This window comes from Lytechinus pictus, chromosome 14, assembly GCF_037042905.1.
Source record: "Lytechinus pictus isolate F3 Inbred chromosome 14, Lp3.0, whole genome shotgun sequence".
Classification (NCBI taxonomy): Eukaryota; Metazoa; Echinodermata; class Echinoidea; order Temnopleuroida; family Toxopneustidae; genus Lytechinus; species Lytechinus pictus.
Genome location: NC_087258.1, coordinates 4,975,727 through 4,992,690, shown reverse-complemented (window position 1 = coordinate 4,992,690; position 16,964 = coordinate 4,975,727). Strand labels below are relative to the sequence as shown.

Here is a 16,964-nt window from a genome sequence, read left to right as displayed (position 1 = left end):
TAACCTTTGTGTACCTGGCCAAGGTCTTTCAATTACATGTAGACCTAACTTTTGGAAGCATACCAAAAAAAATATATACCTGTTAATTTTCAAAAAGTATTCTTTAAAAAGTACAGAGTGATCATTCCACTGTTATAACCTAAAGAAGACATTTAACCAGAGTCCTTGGGCATACTGCATGCACTTTCATAATAACCAAAACCATCTGTGCCCCCTACTATTGCCTTATCATGGTCAATGAACAATACATCAGGAGACGGTGCATAGTAATAATTGAGGCTTGACTGGGAATTGCACAGCTTAAGGATTTCTATTGTGTTTTTTTTTTGCCGTTTCATATGGACTACATGGGTTATCATCACATCTCCGGTTTCATAATTCAATTCAAGGTTTATTAAAAACATGAGTCACAGCCAAATGGCTGAATTGGTCACGTATACACAGTTTATACACTACATATTTCAAACATAAAAAACAGCCCACAATGATGCAATTATCAGAGTTATATTAGAGTTTGGGACAATTTGTTTTCAATGTTTTACAATAAAGCAGGACTCCTTTGTTAGGCTAGAACACTTCAAAAGAAATTGTGAAATGTTGTAGCCCAATGAAAGCGAATTGGCCAAACTCTATAACATAAAGGGTTCCGAGTGTATCCAATTCAGGGGCAAAAGGTCGTAAACCATCATTTAAACCGACAATGCATGATCACCTCTTTATAATTATGGTAACTGAACCACTATATGGTAAACTTCTATGGTAAGATGGCTCAGCAGCCAATCACAATCAAGGATTCCATGGTAGTTACCATACAGGTACCTGGTAAAGTTATCCTAAGTATTGTTAATGTTTATGAAATAGATCCTGGACAGAGGCCAATAAAATAATACTGTATTTCTATGATAAATATGAAGTTCTAATTCACATCTTAAGTATGAAATGTGTATATCTAACTTTATTTCTATTGATTTTACCACCCGGGTAAACTTATTTCATGTACATTCTACAGATTTTAGGAAACAGTAGCACAATAGTCAGTCCAAGCTCCGCATTTATGCATGATTTCACAGTGGCTACAGTGTACCTTACCCCCAATGATCTGTCTCTAGAATGGATAATATGGCTTTACGACCTTGTTAGGGTATGATGAAAGTCTTCAGGTATAGTGGGGAGAGAATTACTGTACAATTTGCAGACCCCAATCTGTGAAAATTCAGTTGCTAATGAGAAATATCAATAGGTATATTCAGACCGCCTCAAACACCATAGTACCCGTTAAATTACAAGAACTTGTTCGGGCTAAAATATACCCGATAACTATTTGCCGCATTCAACCCCCAACACATCCGTTCGGGTTAAGTTATCAAAGTTACGAGCATGCGCAGTGTGATCGGATTAGCAGGTGAGGTCACAGCATTCGCGCCCAACTGCTCTGCCACAGTTGAGAAAGTTCTTGTAATTTGCTTTCACACTGCCAAAATACCAACACCATTGGAAAAATCTCTGTGAAACTTCTCATTATTTCGGCGATTACCTTTTATTTAGTTGGTATTTTCTTTCGGGGATATTACAAGTAATTTGCTTTCACATTGGCAGAAATACTGTACAAGCTGTAATTTTCGCGGGGGTTTTATTTTCGCGGATTTCGCGAATTGCCGATCGGCCGCGAATTTAACAACACGCGAAAATATTGACACACTTGTTAGTCAGTGCCAATGTCCCCAACAGCAAAGCTTTGCTATTGAAAACATACTGTGTAGTGAGAAAATGGAGATATGCACCTCTATATGTACAAAAAATAAGGCTTAGAAAGTACAGTTAGTGATTCAAAAAGTTAGCTAGAATTTCACTTTTTTTAATTTCTCAAACAAAATCAGAGCCTAAAGTATTTTCTAACATTATTTTATCAATATCTATACACTCATTGTAATATTAAAATGTATTTTCCATGAAATAATTTGATATTATTGTCATCTGATTGACTCTATTACACACGTAATGGCAGCTATTTGCATACTCATTAATATTCATAAGTCACATGACCAGAGCTTTTACAGTTGAAGATTCTGTTCACAAAATTCCACATTTTTGCAGTTTTACCAACTTTTTGAAAAATTAATAGAACAAAACACAAATTCTAAAGATTGCTTAACCCTATAAATTACAGATCAAACTGTGGCATGATGAATAAGACACATCAGCATGGGAATTTGAGGAGTAGAGATTTGCACGTGATTAGCACTAGTTTTGCTTCTTTTAAATGCTGTGGAAATGTTTTCTACATCTTCCGATCGCGAATTTAACAACCCGCGAAAATGTCGGGACCCCCGCGATTCGCGAAAAATTCTGTACGCGAAAATAACAGCTTCTACAGTACCTGGTATTTTCTGATTGGGGCAGTTCAGGGCAGATTTCCTGATCAGAGAACACCTGGAACTTCAAGAGGGCCTGAATATGTCTAAAACTCCATCAGTTTTGCTTTTACTTACTCTGCTAATCTAGACGTAAGCTCTCCACTTTGGTGCTTATCAAACCATGCAATCTCTTGATGGAGAATGGCTCGGAAGAATTCCTTCCTTAGTTTATGGCTCTGCCTCTCGCACGACAGACTCCAACATGATACCTGCACAAACAAATATACATGTAGGCATTGATTATAAATAAGCACAGGTATAGACTTCAAAAGAAGTCTTTAAGAACAAGTTGAATTGGTTCAGAGGCCAGTTTCATAAAACTTGTAATTATCGCAATAACAAAGCTACTGGAATAATTCAATTTGATTGGCTAATAGTAAACTTGTGAGATGAATTTGTCATAGGAATTTTTGAAACAGGCCCTAGAAGAGAAAATTATGATGAGAATAGTTAACAGCACTAAAAATATTCATTAATATCGGTGAATTACAATAAGGAAGTTATTTTTAATAATTTAAAGGTCAATACCAACCCAGAAAAATGTTGAATTGAATAAATAAAGAAAAATACAACTACATGTAGATTAATGCTGAAAATTTCATCAAATCGGATGTAAAATGAGAAAGACATTTTAAAGTTTCACTTATTTTCACAAAACATTTTTAGGCACAACTCAGTTACATGCAATGAGATGGTCGATGATGTCCTTCGCTCACTATTTCTTTTGTTTTTTATTGCTTGAATTATACAATATTTCATTTTTTACAGATTTGACAATAAGGACCAACTTGACAGGGAGGAACTTATCATTGTTTCACTTGACAATGAGGAGAAAATTAGAAAATATCATATTTCATAAAATAAAATACAAAAGAAATAGTGAGTGGATGACATCATCAGTCTCCTCATTTGCATACTGACCAGGATGTGCATAAACTGTTTTGTGAAATTGAGCAAAAACTTCAAAATGTCAAATCTTTGTTATTTTACATCCGATTTTGATTTTTTTAAATTCAGTGTTATACTTGTTGGATTTTTCTCTTTTTATTCAAATCACCTTTTGTTGGGGTGGACTTGTCCTTGAAGTTCCACTTATTTTCACAAAACATATTCACATCATTATAGGCTGTATGCATTTGAAGGAGTCAATGATATCATATCAACTCAATCACTCTTTCTTTGGCATCTTATTGTATGGTGATGATTAAAATTGATGATAGTGAATAGTGATGATAGTGAACGGGTGATGATGATGATAATGGTAAAAATGAGGGTGATGGTGGTTGTGGTAATGATGATGATGAGGATAATGATGGTGGTGGTAGTGATGATGAATAGTGTCATGAGGATGATGATAATGATGATGAAGACGATGAGGAGGATAATGGTGGTGGTGGTGATGATGACGATAAAGACGATGATGATGGTGATGATGATGAGATCTGGTGATAATGAAGATGAAGAAGGTGATGATACATGTACATAGCAATGGCCATCATGATGATGAAAGTGGCATTATTGAAAAAGGTAAAATAAAAAATCAACACACATGTACTATATAGATCTACCTGTGTGTATGAAGCAAACACAACGGCTATCCCGACATAAGTAAATATCAAGGCATATTTTGTCATCTGCTTATCAAATTCTTCCATCGGATCAAAGGGAGGGTACGTCACGCCAGGTGGAAGGATTGGAATAGCAGTGGTATTATCAGTATCAAAGCCGATGAATTCATCAATAAGATCACCGAAGAAAAGATTGAGTACCGGCCAGCCAGCACCGTGTGCCAAGGCAGCGATACCTCCGATGACCATGATGAAATAATCAAAAGCAGTAGCATACCTGAACTGGAAGATACAATAGATATTTTGTTTTTGATTGCATGTTCTACAGGTCTGCTCTTTTTTTGGGGGGGATGGTACGTCATCTTATTTTTAGCCTGTGGTATTTTTGCTGTCACTTGAAGTTTTCTAGTAATCTATGGATAGCAAATAGTGTACAAAAGTTACCCTTCATCAGCAAGTATTTTTTTTTAAGTTGGGCTCTTCAATATTTGCAATTATACTTTTCTTTACAAAGTTATTTATTTATTTATATTCATTTGCCTACTAAGATCCTACTACTCTTTCATCTCATGCAATATGTTCCACAATTGCATTCGTCTTTCTGCTCTTCAAATTTCTATCTTTTTGTTGTTTGTCAATTACTCATACTGTTAAGTTTCTTTCACTTACGGTATTCACTTCCAGATACAAAATTATTGTTTCTGATTACTTTAGTATTATAATCATCATTATCATCATTATCATTCATATCCCCTCCAGACATCACCATCATGGATGGAATCATCATCACCATCATCATCACCACCACCATCATCATCTCATCGTCATCATCATCATCATCGCTATGATCATTGACCTCCTCCTCCTCCTCCTCATCATCACCACCACCATCATCATCATCTCATCGTCATCATCATCATCACCACCACCATCATCATCTCATCGTCATCATCATCATCACCACCACCACCACCACCACCACCACCATCATAATCATTTACCATCATCACTATCACCACCACCACCACCACCATCATAATCATTTACCATCATCACCATCACCACCACCACCACCATCATAATCATTTACCATCATCATCATCATTACCATTATGTCATCACCATATCATCATCATCATCCTCACCATCACCATCACAATCATACAATCATCACATTTTATTATCCTTCTCATTCCTCTATTAAGAATTTTTTTAATGGATGCTCTTAAATGGAGATGTTTCTTGGAGCTAAATGAAATACCAGATTAGGTCAAACAGTTATTTTTTCTAGAAATGGAGCAATGGATAGATTTTAGTTTAACCTTGTAGGATGGGGGGTCGGGTGTCCGGACACTTTATATTTTTGAAGCCTTCTTTTTTGTCTTAAGATTACACTAAAAATATGAACTCAATAGTTGTAATCATCTTCTATTTTGTTCTCTATAATATTTTCTAACATTTTGTACTAAAAATTGATGAAACTTCGCTTGTAATTTTTTCCAAATGACTTTCTAAAATTGATCGTCCGGACACACAACCTGTCCGGACACACAACTGGGTATACATTCCAATGATGTACGAATGAAAAAAATAGCTTACCAGTGTACTCAATGGAACCTTCCTTTTATCCTCACCGTCCCTGCAAAGTAGGCAAAGTATTGTGAAGATTTAAACAAAAACTCAAGCTCAAAAGGTGGGATATTTAATAATATCAAATGGATGACAAAATGCTAAAGAATCGGTCATGAACACACAAAGTTTGGACTCACTCACTGCCTTACTTTAATACTAGATGGTTTTATACTTAAATCACTTAGATCTATCTTATCACTATCTCAGGCCTAGAGATAGTCTATAGTCAGATGTAGTTTTAATTCTTTATCAATTTTTTGTTTGAAGATCATCATTTTGGATCTAATCTCACTCTCAGACTGGGAAGTAGTAGTGTGTCTAGATCTATTGTAATATTAATAAACACCTTCTTTATTAACAAAATAGAAAAATGAATAGATCTAAGCTTCTTGGATGCTTCTAGAGAATACAATGAAGAGAATTAATAGATGACTTTGATGGACCTACTTAATTTCGACACTGCTGGTATCGCTGTCATCTCCAAGCTCTTTAATGGCCACTCCAGAGGACTTCACTCCGCCGTAACCCCCATTCTCAGTCGCTTTCTTTGCTTCGTCCTTCTTGCCCATGTTTTGGTGATTTTCTCCCCCAAGGAGAGGTGCTCTCTCGTTGTTTTCGTCTGTGAAAGACATGATGATGAAAGTTCTTTTTCATGAAACTTAGTTAGAAAAAGACGTGAAGAAGTAAATAAATCAGACAACTCTGCTGTCTGAGATGCATGGGATGTGCATCACTTCGACAGGCACGACAGGGCATTAGTTAAGTGTAACAGGCCGCCCTGGTTTTAGTTCAAATGACCCTAATCGATACTTTCAGCTTTCTGAATCAACTCGTACGGTACTGTACTCTGCGCGGCCCGGCTCACCGCTCGCATCGATAGCGATTGCGCAATCATTACAAAACAGGCATGTACTGAGAAAGGGGGGCGCTCTTCCATTCACGGCACCAGAACCATTGACTCTGATCCACATATTCTCCAGATTTATCACAGATTTGTTTTTAAAAATCACAACAGAAAGAAAAATATGTAAAGATCTGTCCAAACAAACTAATGAAGATATTATTTGTAAAAAGCCAATACCCATTATTAATCAATATAATAGTATCGCCTGTTGATATCAATAATGTATAATTGTATCGGAAATTATGAATAATCCAAATGAATTTACTTGAGATTAGCATCGGACAAACAGACATTCAGGAAAACAGGCAGATACACCAAAAATAAAGGTACATGCAGAAAATAAAAGAAAGAAATGAAGGAAGGAAGAAAGGAAGAAAGAAAGAAAGAAAGAATCACTTTTTCTTTCATCATTCACGTCATTCACATCTGAATGAATGTAGACCAAACCAAAGATTAATTCATAAGTCTTAAATTCACTCATTCTTTTTTCGATATCAATCACGGCAATAACGCCCGGCAATAGCGGGGGCAATAAAAGGACTACTGTTGATTTCATTTTAAAAATGTGTAAAAATCTTTGTCATCTAAGGCTTTGCCTCAATTTATGCCATAGGCCTTGAGGCTTATAATGTCATATTGGTTATCTGTGTATGCAGCTGAATTAGCTAAGTTTATTTTCATTCTTTTCAAAATAGAAAGTCAAAAAGGGGCCTAAGCTTTCGATCCTAGCAGAATCTTCGTCGGAGGCAAAATGACAAACATATAAAGTGGAACAACCATAATATAGACCACAAACAAGCTACAGCAACACTAGAAACAAGGAGACAAAAGGGGCATTAGTGAGTAAGAGAAGACCAATCAGGTTAGTGAAGGGGATGAAAGAAAAGGAGTAGGCAGACACAAAGGGAAGTTAGTGTAAGTAAGGCCAGTAAAAGACCTCAAGCCAAGAGGGATTAAAATAATGAGGCAGGCAACATCAAACAGGATCTGGAACAAAACAGTGATAATGGGATGAATAACAGAGAATTAGTGAGAGGTGGGTCAAACAGGTTACAAAGAAAGGCATAATAAACTGGTGCGTAAGAGTGGGGGAAAAAGGAAAAGAATGGGAACAACTGATAATGTGCAACAGACATATAAGTATATATGATAAAGCATTAAACAAACTAAGAGAAGGTAAGTGTAAATATGTTTCTATAAGTGATATGTATATAAATATATCCAAAAAAGAAATGTATATGAAAAAATATTAATACACATATGGTGTAACTGATATTGTAATCCGCTAGGTGTGACGGGAAAAAAACATAAGACTATATAGAAGGAACAACAAAAAAAAAAAAAAAAAAAAAAAAAAAAAACCTGTATATGTGAAAAAGAGGAAGCAAATTGCTTAAAAAAAGGTAAAAGCAAATATAGAAGAGAGGGGGTGTATTATGAAGAAACCATAGTATACATGTAAATAAGCAAATGTGGTAAATCTAAAAGAGGTGAGTGGAGAAACAAAAAAATATATATATAATAATTATTATATCGCCTGAATAAGGAAGGAAAATTGGAGCTGAGCTTGTATGAGATATGGGAGGAAAGTAGAGGAAGAAACTATAATGTAACTATTCAAAAGAGCTGAGGGGAAAAATTATATGTATACCGTATATAAATTGAAAGTGGATAGGAAAGAATAATCAGTCGTTCCCCTCTTGGATGTTCAGGCCATGAGGTTGGGTGGTGCGAAGTCGTCTCATCCAGAGCTTCTCCCTGCTAGTACGGACTGAGTCAGGACGGGTACCTAAAGATTCGATGCCCTGTAGCATCATGTCAGTGATGGAGTGGTTGGGGAGGTTAAAATGGCGGCCAACTGGAGTGTCCAGCTTTGCTGTGTTGACGGTGGATCTGTGCCCGTAGAATCGTTTCTTGAGTGTGGTCTTGGTTTCCCCTATGTATTGTACCCTACAAACTCTGCAAGTGATGAGATATACAACATTAGTGGTAGTGCATGTGATGTTGCCCTTGATTTGGTGAGACAGGCTGGGAGAGTTGCTGGTGAAAGTATCGCCCTCGTGAAGGTGTATTTCACATATGATGCACCCAGGGGCGTCGATCCATTTTTCAGATTGGGGGGGGGGGCGAAATCATTAACGTTCCAAAGGCGCTCGATCGTACAAAACACCCACACACACACACACACACACACACACACACACACACACACACATACATATATATATATATATATTATATATACACACACACACACACACACACACACATATATATATACATATATATATATATATATATATATATATGTATGTATATATCTATATATATGTATGACTCATGAGACACAGACACGTATCTCACTACACAGATAGTACGAGTGCCGAGAGTGAGCTCAAATTTCTTTATATTCTGAGCTGAAAACTTGATATTCTAAGCATTTTTGGTACCAATGATTAAGATTTGTATCTAAAAGAGAATAGATGCGAGCGCGAAGCGCGAGCTGAAAATTTTGATATTTCGATCTGAAAAAATGACAGTTTACTGGACGTTTTTGATAAAGAAAAGATGATTGCAAATTGAAGCAGCTCTTTTGAGGCTTAGAACTGAAAATGGGACATTTACATTCACCAATTTAATCATGAAAAGTATGGGTTTTTGCTACAGAAATGATGCGAGCGCGAAGCGCGAGCTGAAAATTTTTATATTCCAATCTGAAAAGCGGACACTTTGAGCACGATTTTAAATAAAGAACGAGTTGTGTATCTCAATCTCCCTTGCTGAACATTACAATCTTGTTTTTTTAATGCATATCCGGAATTATTGGGGGGGGGGCAAAATGATATGTTTGCCCCCCCCCCCCCAATATTTTCATTGGTGGGGCGATCGCCCCCCCTGCCCCCCCAGGATCGACGCCTCTGGATGCACCTGTTGCTGGTGCATTTGAAGGTGCCATGCTGTATGGGAGAAGAATGGTTAGTGAGGGAGGGCACTTCAGCACGAACAATGAGGTCCCTGAGATTCGGTGGGCGTCGGTATGCTAGAAGGGGAGTATCGGGAACGGCCTGTTGGAGACGATCAGAAGTGTGTAAAATGTGGTGGTTATCACACAGGATTTTGCGGAGAGGGGGTAGATTGGGATGGAAGGTGGTCACAAGCAGTATTCTGTCGGTGGTCTCCTTGTCACTTTTTGGTTTGAGAACTTCAGATCTGGGGAGAGAACGAACTTTGTTAATTGCCAGTTGGACTGCCCTGGCCCTGTGGCCCCTGGCACAGAGATGTTTCTGCAAATTCCTGGCATGGAAGGAAAAATCAGGGTCCTCGGAGCAGATACGGCGAAGTCTGAGGGCTTGACTATAAGCGATGCCGGTTTTGCAGTGACGGGGGTGGCAGCTGGATGAGTGGAGGTACTGGTGGGTATCTGTGGGTTTAGAGTATAGGGTAGTGGTGATACCATTAGACTTTTTCTGGACTGTAACATCAAGGAAGTGGGTTTCCTGTTGGGAGAAATCAGAAGTGAATTTGATGGTCCTGTGGAAGGAATTGATGTGGTCAATGAATGTATGGAGGCTGTCTTCATCCCTGGTCCAGATGAAGAAAATGTCGTCTATGTAACGCCACCAAATCCATGGGCGACAGGGGGCTGAATCTAACATCTGCTGTTCCAGCTTGGTCATGAAGAGACAGGCGAATGAAGGAGCCATCCGGGTGCCCATTGCTGTACCGAATATCTGTAGGTAGTGCTTGCCCATGAATGTGAAGTTGTTTTTTGTTAGTACATGAGACATCAGAGATTTGATATCGGATATGGGGGGACTGGAATGGCCACTGGCGGCCAAGGCTTCACATGATGCTTGGATACCTTCGTCGTGGGGAATGCTGGTGTACAGTGAAGAAACATCGAAAGTGCCGATGATCGCAGTCTCGGGTATCTGGTCCTTGATGTCATTTAGTTTCCTGAGAAAGTCTGGAGTGTCGTGGATGTAAGAGGGTGCACGTGAGACAAGGGGCTTAATGTGGTAATCAACAAAAAGGGATATGTTCTCTGTTGAGGAACCATTTCCTGAGAGGATGGGTCGACCGGGGTTGCCAGGTTTGTGGATCTTCGGGAGGAGATAGAAGCGGGCAGGTTTCGCATTAGTAGGGGAGAGAAATTTGTGGGCCTTCTCAGAGAGATGCTTGTGTTCTTTCATGTCATTCAGTGTCGATTGGATCTGTAGGGAGAAATTACAAGTAGGGTCAGAATCGAGGAGTGCATAGTGAGATCGATTATTGAGATGTTTCATGGCTTCATCGATGTACTGCTGGCGGTCCATAACAACGACGGCTGATCCTTTGTCTGCAGGCTTGATGATGATGTCGGACCTGTTTTTGAGTGATGAGAGAGCATGGCGTTCTTTTCAAAATAAACAACAGTAGCAGCGAAATTATGCTAAATCGCGAAAAATTATGCCAAACCGTTTTTTTTTTACAAGCAAAAAAAAAAAAAAAAAGTTATCAACATAAATTTTAGGAGTGGCTAACCAAAATTTTTTGACTAGCAAAAAAAAAAAAAAAAAAAGGTTATCAACCTAAATTTTAGGAGTGGATGCATGCATGTGAACGATTTCCCCCACTTCTGTCGGTGCTGGCGCCGTTCATTAGTTAGTAGAAATGTGAAAAATGATAAACAACATGTGGGGGGAAAAAATCAATCAAAATTATGCTAAATATGCTATTATTATGCCAGATTCTTTGCTTAAAAAGTCTAATTATGCCAAAATTATGCCAGCATAATGAATTATGCTGAAAGGGTCGAAATTATGCCAGAAAGCATAATTATGCCAGTTCTGGCAACGTTGAGACCAATACATATAGGCCTATACGGTTCGATAAAAATATTGGAGACAATGCATTGGTTCAATTCATTTACATGCAGTTTTTATTACCCCCCCCCCCCCCCCCAGCTCAACCGAATGCCCGTTCTTTTTTTAAAGAAAAAATATCAAATTTCTTTTAAAACTGACAAAATTTCGACATTTTTTCTACATTCACCTTTCGAACGCGACATTTTGCACAGTTGTCCACTACCCCCCCCCCCCATGAAAATAAGCCGCCTCCTATGGAGGAGAATTTGTGGAGATATTTAAATTTTATATACTTCAAAGTTACATTTTAGAAGATAAAAAATAGCCCATCTGTGAGTATTTGTAGAGTCGACATTGCCGGGGAGGCAGCCGGTGTGATATGTCCACTCTGATGAATTCGGACATTTTCACATCGTCCACTATGTCAATGTGAACACACTGTAATGTGTGACAGTGAGTGACATTGTGTTTCTTTCTACCTCCATGGTTCTTTCAGAATGCCTTTTGCCATAAAAAAAAATATCGTGGCGCGGCCCTTGTCTGCATATGTGTTAACAGAATTTCTCTGTTTTTCTTATTAATATCTCTCATATAAGGTGCAGCTTATCATGGGGAAATATATTCGACACAACACATGTTGAAGTCACAAAAGGCAAACGATATATTATTAGGGGGCTTCAGACTCCCCCCCCCCCCACTTTTAACAAAAAAAACGTGTACAAATAAGCGTAAAAATGACAATTTGATTGTGATTTTTTGCATGGTCAGTCCTCCACTTTTGACTCAGCCCACCTACCCCCCCCCCCCCCTCGCAAACCGTTCCGCGGCCCCTGATGTCTGTAGGAAAAACGTAATGTAATATTCTGTGCACATACCACTGCTGAGTACCACGCTTTGGTGATAGGGTTTTCTACCAAAACCTGGTCCATCTGGGGATCATTCACGGGCCGGGGGCCTTGATGTTTTGATAAGAGGGGAGGCAGAAGACCTAAAGGTGAAGTTTTCTCTCTTTTTAGCAAGGAGAAAATAGAGTTCCACGACTCAACAATATAGGCCCTATGTACTCTTCTTCATTTTGCTTTTCCTCTTTTTTCTCCTCGTCTCCCCCCGCCCCCCCCCCCCCCCCCGCCCACATGAAAAATATCGTTTGAGGCGAAAGTCCTCTGCGCCCACCTCCTCCGTGACACCGCCCTTAGATTACGCAAACTTTCAGGTCGTTTTTACTCAATCACACGTAAATAAATCAGAAAGTCAAAAGGGGCCTAAGCTTTCGATCCTAGCAGAATCTTCGTCGGAGGCAAAAATCGTATAAACATATTTAAAAATTCCATCAAAATTAAGTGAGGGAAGTCGATCTAAGCATAGACCTATATAGGTCCATGATCTAAGTTACGAAAGTTACGAAAATTAGTCCCTGATCATTAATGTTTGTTTGTATGTTTGTATGTTTATTTCCATCATAGGCCATTTCAGCATAGGCAATTTTACAAAATATCAAAACATGGCCTTTTAATAAAGGCCTTCTTATAATTAAGTCGTGAAAAATCATTGATAATTCTCAATACATCCTTTTCTGGGATGAAAAATAAAATCATTTTCGAAAGCTGACAAATGACCAGTACAGTGTCTTCAAACGTGAATAGTTGACACAAAGGTGGCCTTCTTTTAGTTGAGAATGCCCGAAAAGTCGTAATTTTTATGGAACTTATTTACGAACTCACATCACAGCCAGCTCAACATTTTGTTCGATTACATAATTCCCACTTCTTGTTAATATACGGCCTACAGATCACGGGAGTATACTCCAAAGCGCTGGTAATTCGCCAAAACTCATGTACTGTATGGCTCTCTTTCTCTTTTTCCATTTTCATCTTTTGTTATATTTTATGTGGTATAATTATATTCTACAATTTCTAGCTTGTTCATTGATTTTTTTTTTGGGGGGGTCAATTATTGTTGATAATATTAATTTACATGTCTCCATTTTTAACCATCCAGATCATGGCCGAAAATGTGGTGAAAATTATTGTTGAAAACTCATTTGCTGCAAATGAAACTTATAGAATAAGTTCCAATTCCCTGCATGGGTACATTTTTAAGGATGTTTTTATTGTATTCTTTCAAATCAAATCACATTCCATAAACAAGTTGTACAAATTATTTGAAACGTGATTATAAATTATACAATAAATCCATATCCCATATAATTATACAAAATATACATCAAACTTCAGATATACTGGAAATTAATACTGATGTGTTTCAACAATTACAAAATGAAATATTAACAATAGGATGTATTAAATGACAAGAGAGGAAAAGAACAATGATGAAAGGTGACGTTCTATCTTGATCCCCAGGTAAAGTGCACTCTCCCCTTCCCCTATATGCCTACTCTACATAAATTTACAGATCGATAGAAATCGATCTCGTAGTCGTATATATTTTTTTATTATTCAAAGCATCTTCTGAAGACTAGAATTCAGACCGAAGCCCTACAATACATGGATGCCAGATCAGATGGATATTTACCAGAAGCTATACACACGAGCAATATACGAGTATGCCTAATTGTAATCAGCTTAAAATAAAATGCATTTTTTTTCTTTTTAAGATGGCTGTCGATCAGTGCAGTGATCGGTAGGCCTACGTCATAATGGGATTCATCAGATTGAATAACGAAAGATCCACGATATTATGAATTAATAAAATGTCGAATATTACTAACACTATGAAACTATAGTATACAAAATAATGTAAGCTTGACAATAGGACCACAATGATCCTGAAATTCTCCAAATTCTCAAACATTTTCGAACTCAAACAAAGGAATATATCATATTTGATCAGAGAGAAATTTACATGTGATTGTGAACCAGAGAATGACATGAACTCTACTCACACTTTCGTCAAGCCTCCTCACTATAGCTATGTAAAGCACCAAAGTGACCAAACGCTCCTATATATCGATGACTGAAAAAAAATAATGGCTCCAAAACAATGATTTTTCACTCCTGACCTATCGCCAACAAGTCAGACCGTCGGACCAGATGGATTTATTCGCTTCAGACACTGCACATTGTCGAACTTCCTCTTTCCTCCTCCTAATTGTATACTCCTTGCTTATGTGTTGCTCAGGGTATGATATTTCCGTGTATAAAGCTTTTAGCATCTCAAACCAGGGACGTGTTATAACACTTCCCTGCTCAAACACACGCAGGTCAACGTGAGGCAGTTTACCCTATAGCTGGTGTCTGGCCTTGGTTAGTTTTCCGAGAGTGGACACTAGCTGCACATTATTACGTAATGTTTATTGGCAATGTCCAGGGCAATGACATAATTTATTACTCGTTGGGAGGACAACATAGTCTGGGAGAATTATCTCAAATTACGGGGAAGTGATAATTATATTTGTATATCGGGAGGGCAAATAAGGCTTATCAATGACATTCTCACTTCATCATTGCTTCTATACAGTGCGTATCAAAAAAAAGTTTACACTTAGAAAAAATCTTGTAAAATTATACATTTGTAATATCCTGAAGATTTTTCCACATTTTAACATTAGTACAGATCCATTTAAGCAAATGACGATAAAACTGTCGAAAAATATTTACGCTTGAGTGAGCACCACTTACTTTTGAAAAGTTAGCGAAAAATGATTTGCGCAGAACTTTGAAATAGTTATGTGAAGAAAAACAGACCTTAATCATGAAGAACACATGGAATTTAGCTAGTAAAATTTATTTGAAGATATCTTTTACCTTTTTTAACTTGTTTCCTTGCCCAAAACACTTTGAAGAGTGAATTGCGCCCCACCCCACTCCCTCACACACCGAGGCCATCGTGACGATATTTGCTTTACACTGAGCTGTGATTTACATGACATGGCTTTGGCTTGATTTGTATTTTGTTAATCATTATCGAGCTTGGGAAAAGTGCAGAGAAACAAGTAATAAATGAAATGTAAACCCACTTGAAATGATAAGAAATTAGTGAAAAATGCTGGAAATGTCTGAAATAAACTTTTGTTCAGATTAAGTTATTTTCTCAGATCCAGCTGGAACAAAAAGGGTAAATGTTGCGCTTACTAAGTGCTGAAATTGTTACAAAATGCTTGAATGTATCCGTTTTATTTCAATTGACTAAAAGTGCAAGGGAAATGTATGAGAAATGTTTCGCAGGGTAAGTTTGATTTCGCCTTTTCCCCTTGACACAACGTGAAAACGAGCATTTCTGCGCAAACAGATTTCTGCAAGCTTTACAAAAATGGACAGTGCTCACTCAAGTGTACCATTCTGTCAAAACTTTTACTTTCATTGGATAGATGAGACCCAAACCCAAGAATATATGTGAAAAAATTACCCACATGTTGTATATTTTTTAATTTCGAGGGCTTTTTCAAAGTGTAAACTTTTTTTTGATACGCGCTGTAGAACAGGTATGAAACAATTAAAGGGGAAGTTGATCACCCTGACAAAAAGTAAATTGTAAATATAGCAGAAAAATAAGGAAAATATTGCCGAAGGTTTGACAAAAATCCACCCAAGAATAAAAAAAAAAGTTATTAGAATTTTAATCATTTGATTTGTGACGTCATTATGCGAGTAGCTGTATGGTAAAAATCAATAAGAAATGTCTTTTTTTTTTCTCAGAAAATTGAAAATGATTTTTACTGTATACGGGCTTACCTTCATGTTTAGATAGACAAATCATTTCACATCCGTTCAAATAAAACAAGTCATCACGAGCCTTTAAAGGGGAATCCAACCCAAATAAAAACTTGTTTTTATGAGAAAGAAAAAAATCAGACAAGTTGATTGGTGAAAGTTTGAACGATATTGGACAAACAACAAGAAAGTTATGAATTTTTAAAAGTTGTAAATATTGCATGGTAATCACTTTACCCATGGAGACTTCAAATTGGCCGCATATGGGATGTCATAGTGATGTAAGGCAAGGACTACTCTTCCATGTATACTCCAATACATATTAGGGCTAACATGTCATTTTTTCCCAAAGTTTTATTTCAAATATTATTTTTCTTTCATGAGGACATAAAACAATATACTACCTGGATTATATTTAGATTACTGCCCCAGGGGAATGGGTACTTGGGAGAAAACCACAAATCCCTGATAATAAAGTACATGGCCTATGGTAAAGTTGTCCTTGCCCCTTGTCATTATTTACTTACCAAATTGCCAATTTGAAATCTACATACTATCAGTGATCTCAATTTTAGAGCAGCTATAACTTTCTTATTGCTTGTCTGATTTCTTTCAAATTTTCACCATTCTGTTTAATTTATTTTTCTCCTTCCCAACACAACATTTTATGACCAAGGCTGGATTCCCCTTTAAAAGATGGAAATATATGCATTTCTATTACATAATATAATGGGGCAGCTGCTATAGCTGCTCGTAAATGACGTCACAAATCCAAAACTGAAGTCTAGTAACTTTCTTAATCTTTAATGAATTTCCTCAAACTTTCACCAATATTTCTAACTACTATTTTTTACCTAACAAACCTTTCTTCAGGGTGAACTCCCCCTTTAACTGTTGTGATTTTGTGTATACGCGGATAGTTGTGCTAG

At 37.3% G+C, this 16,964-nt stretch overlaps 1 protein-coding gene across 2 annotated transcripts in view; it reads right to left on the bottom strand.

Annotated features, from left to right (window-relative positions):
* The window catches only part of LOC129276742 (ATP-dependent translocase ABCB1-like), a 52,987-nt gene extending 38,389 nt beyond the window's left edge, over positions 1 to 14,598 (bottom strand). Inside the window, exons 1-5 of one of the 2 annotated variants that reach the window (XM_064109113.1) lie at positions 14,268 to 14,598; positions 6,062 to 6,233; positions 5,582 to 5,621; positions 3,983 to 4,264; positions 2,490 to 2,623 (exon numbers count right to left, since the gene is read on the bottom strand). In XM_064109113.1, coding sequence (XP_063965183.1) covers positions 2,490 to 2,623; positions 3,983 to 4,264; positions 5,582 to 5,621; positions 6,062 to 6,183 — 578 coding nt within the window. In that variant the 5' untranslated portion in view covers positions 6,184 to 6,233; positions 14,268 to 14,598. Of the gene's footprint in view, positions 1 to 2,489; positions 2,624 to 3,982; positions 4,265 to 5,581; positions 5,622 to 6,061; positions 6,472 to 14,267 lie in introns of those variants that run through there. The other variant, XM_054913146.2, reaches the window with a different exon arrangement.
* Between the last annotated feature and the right edge of the window lie 2,366 nt (positions 14,599 to 16,964).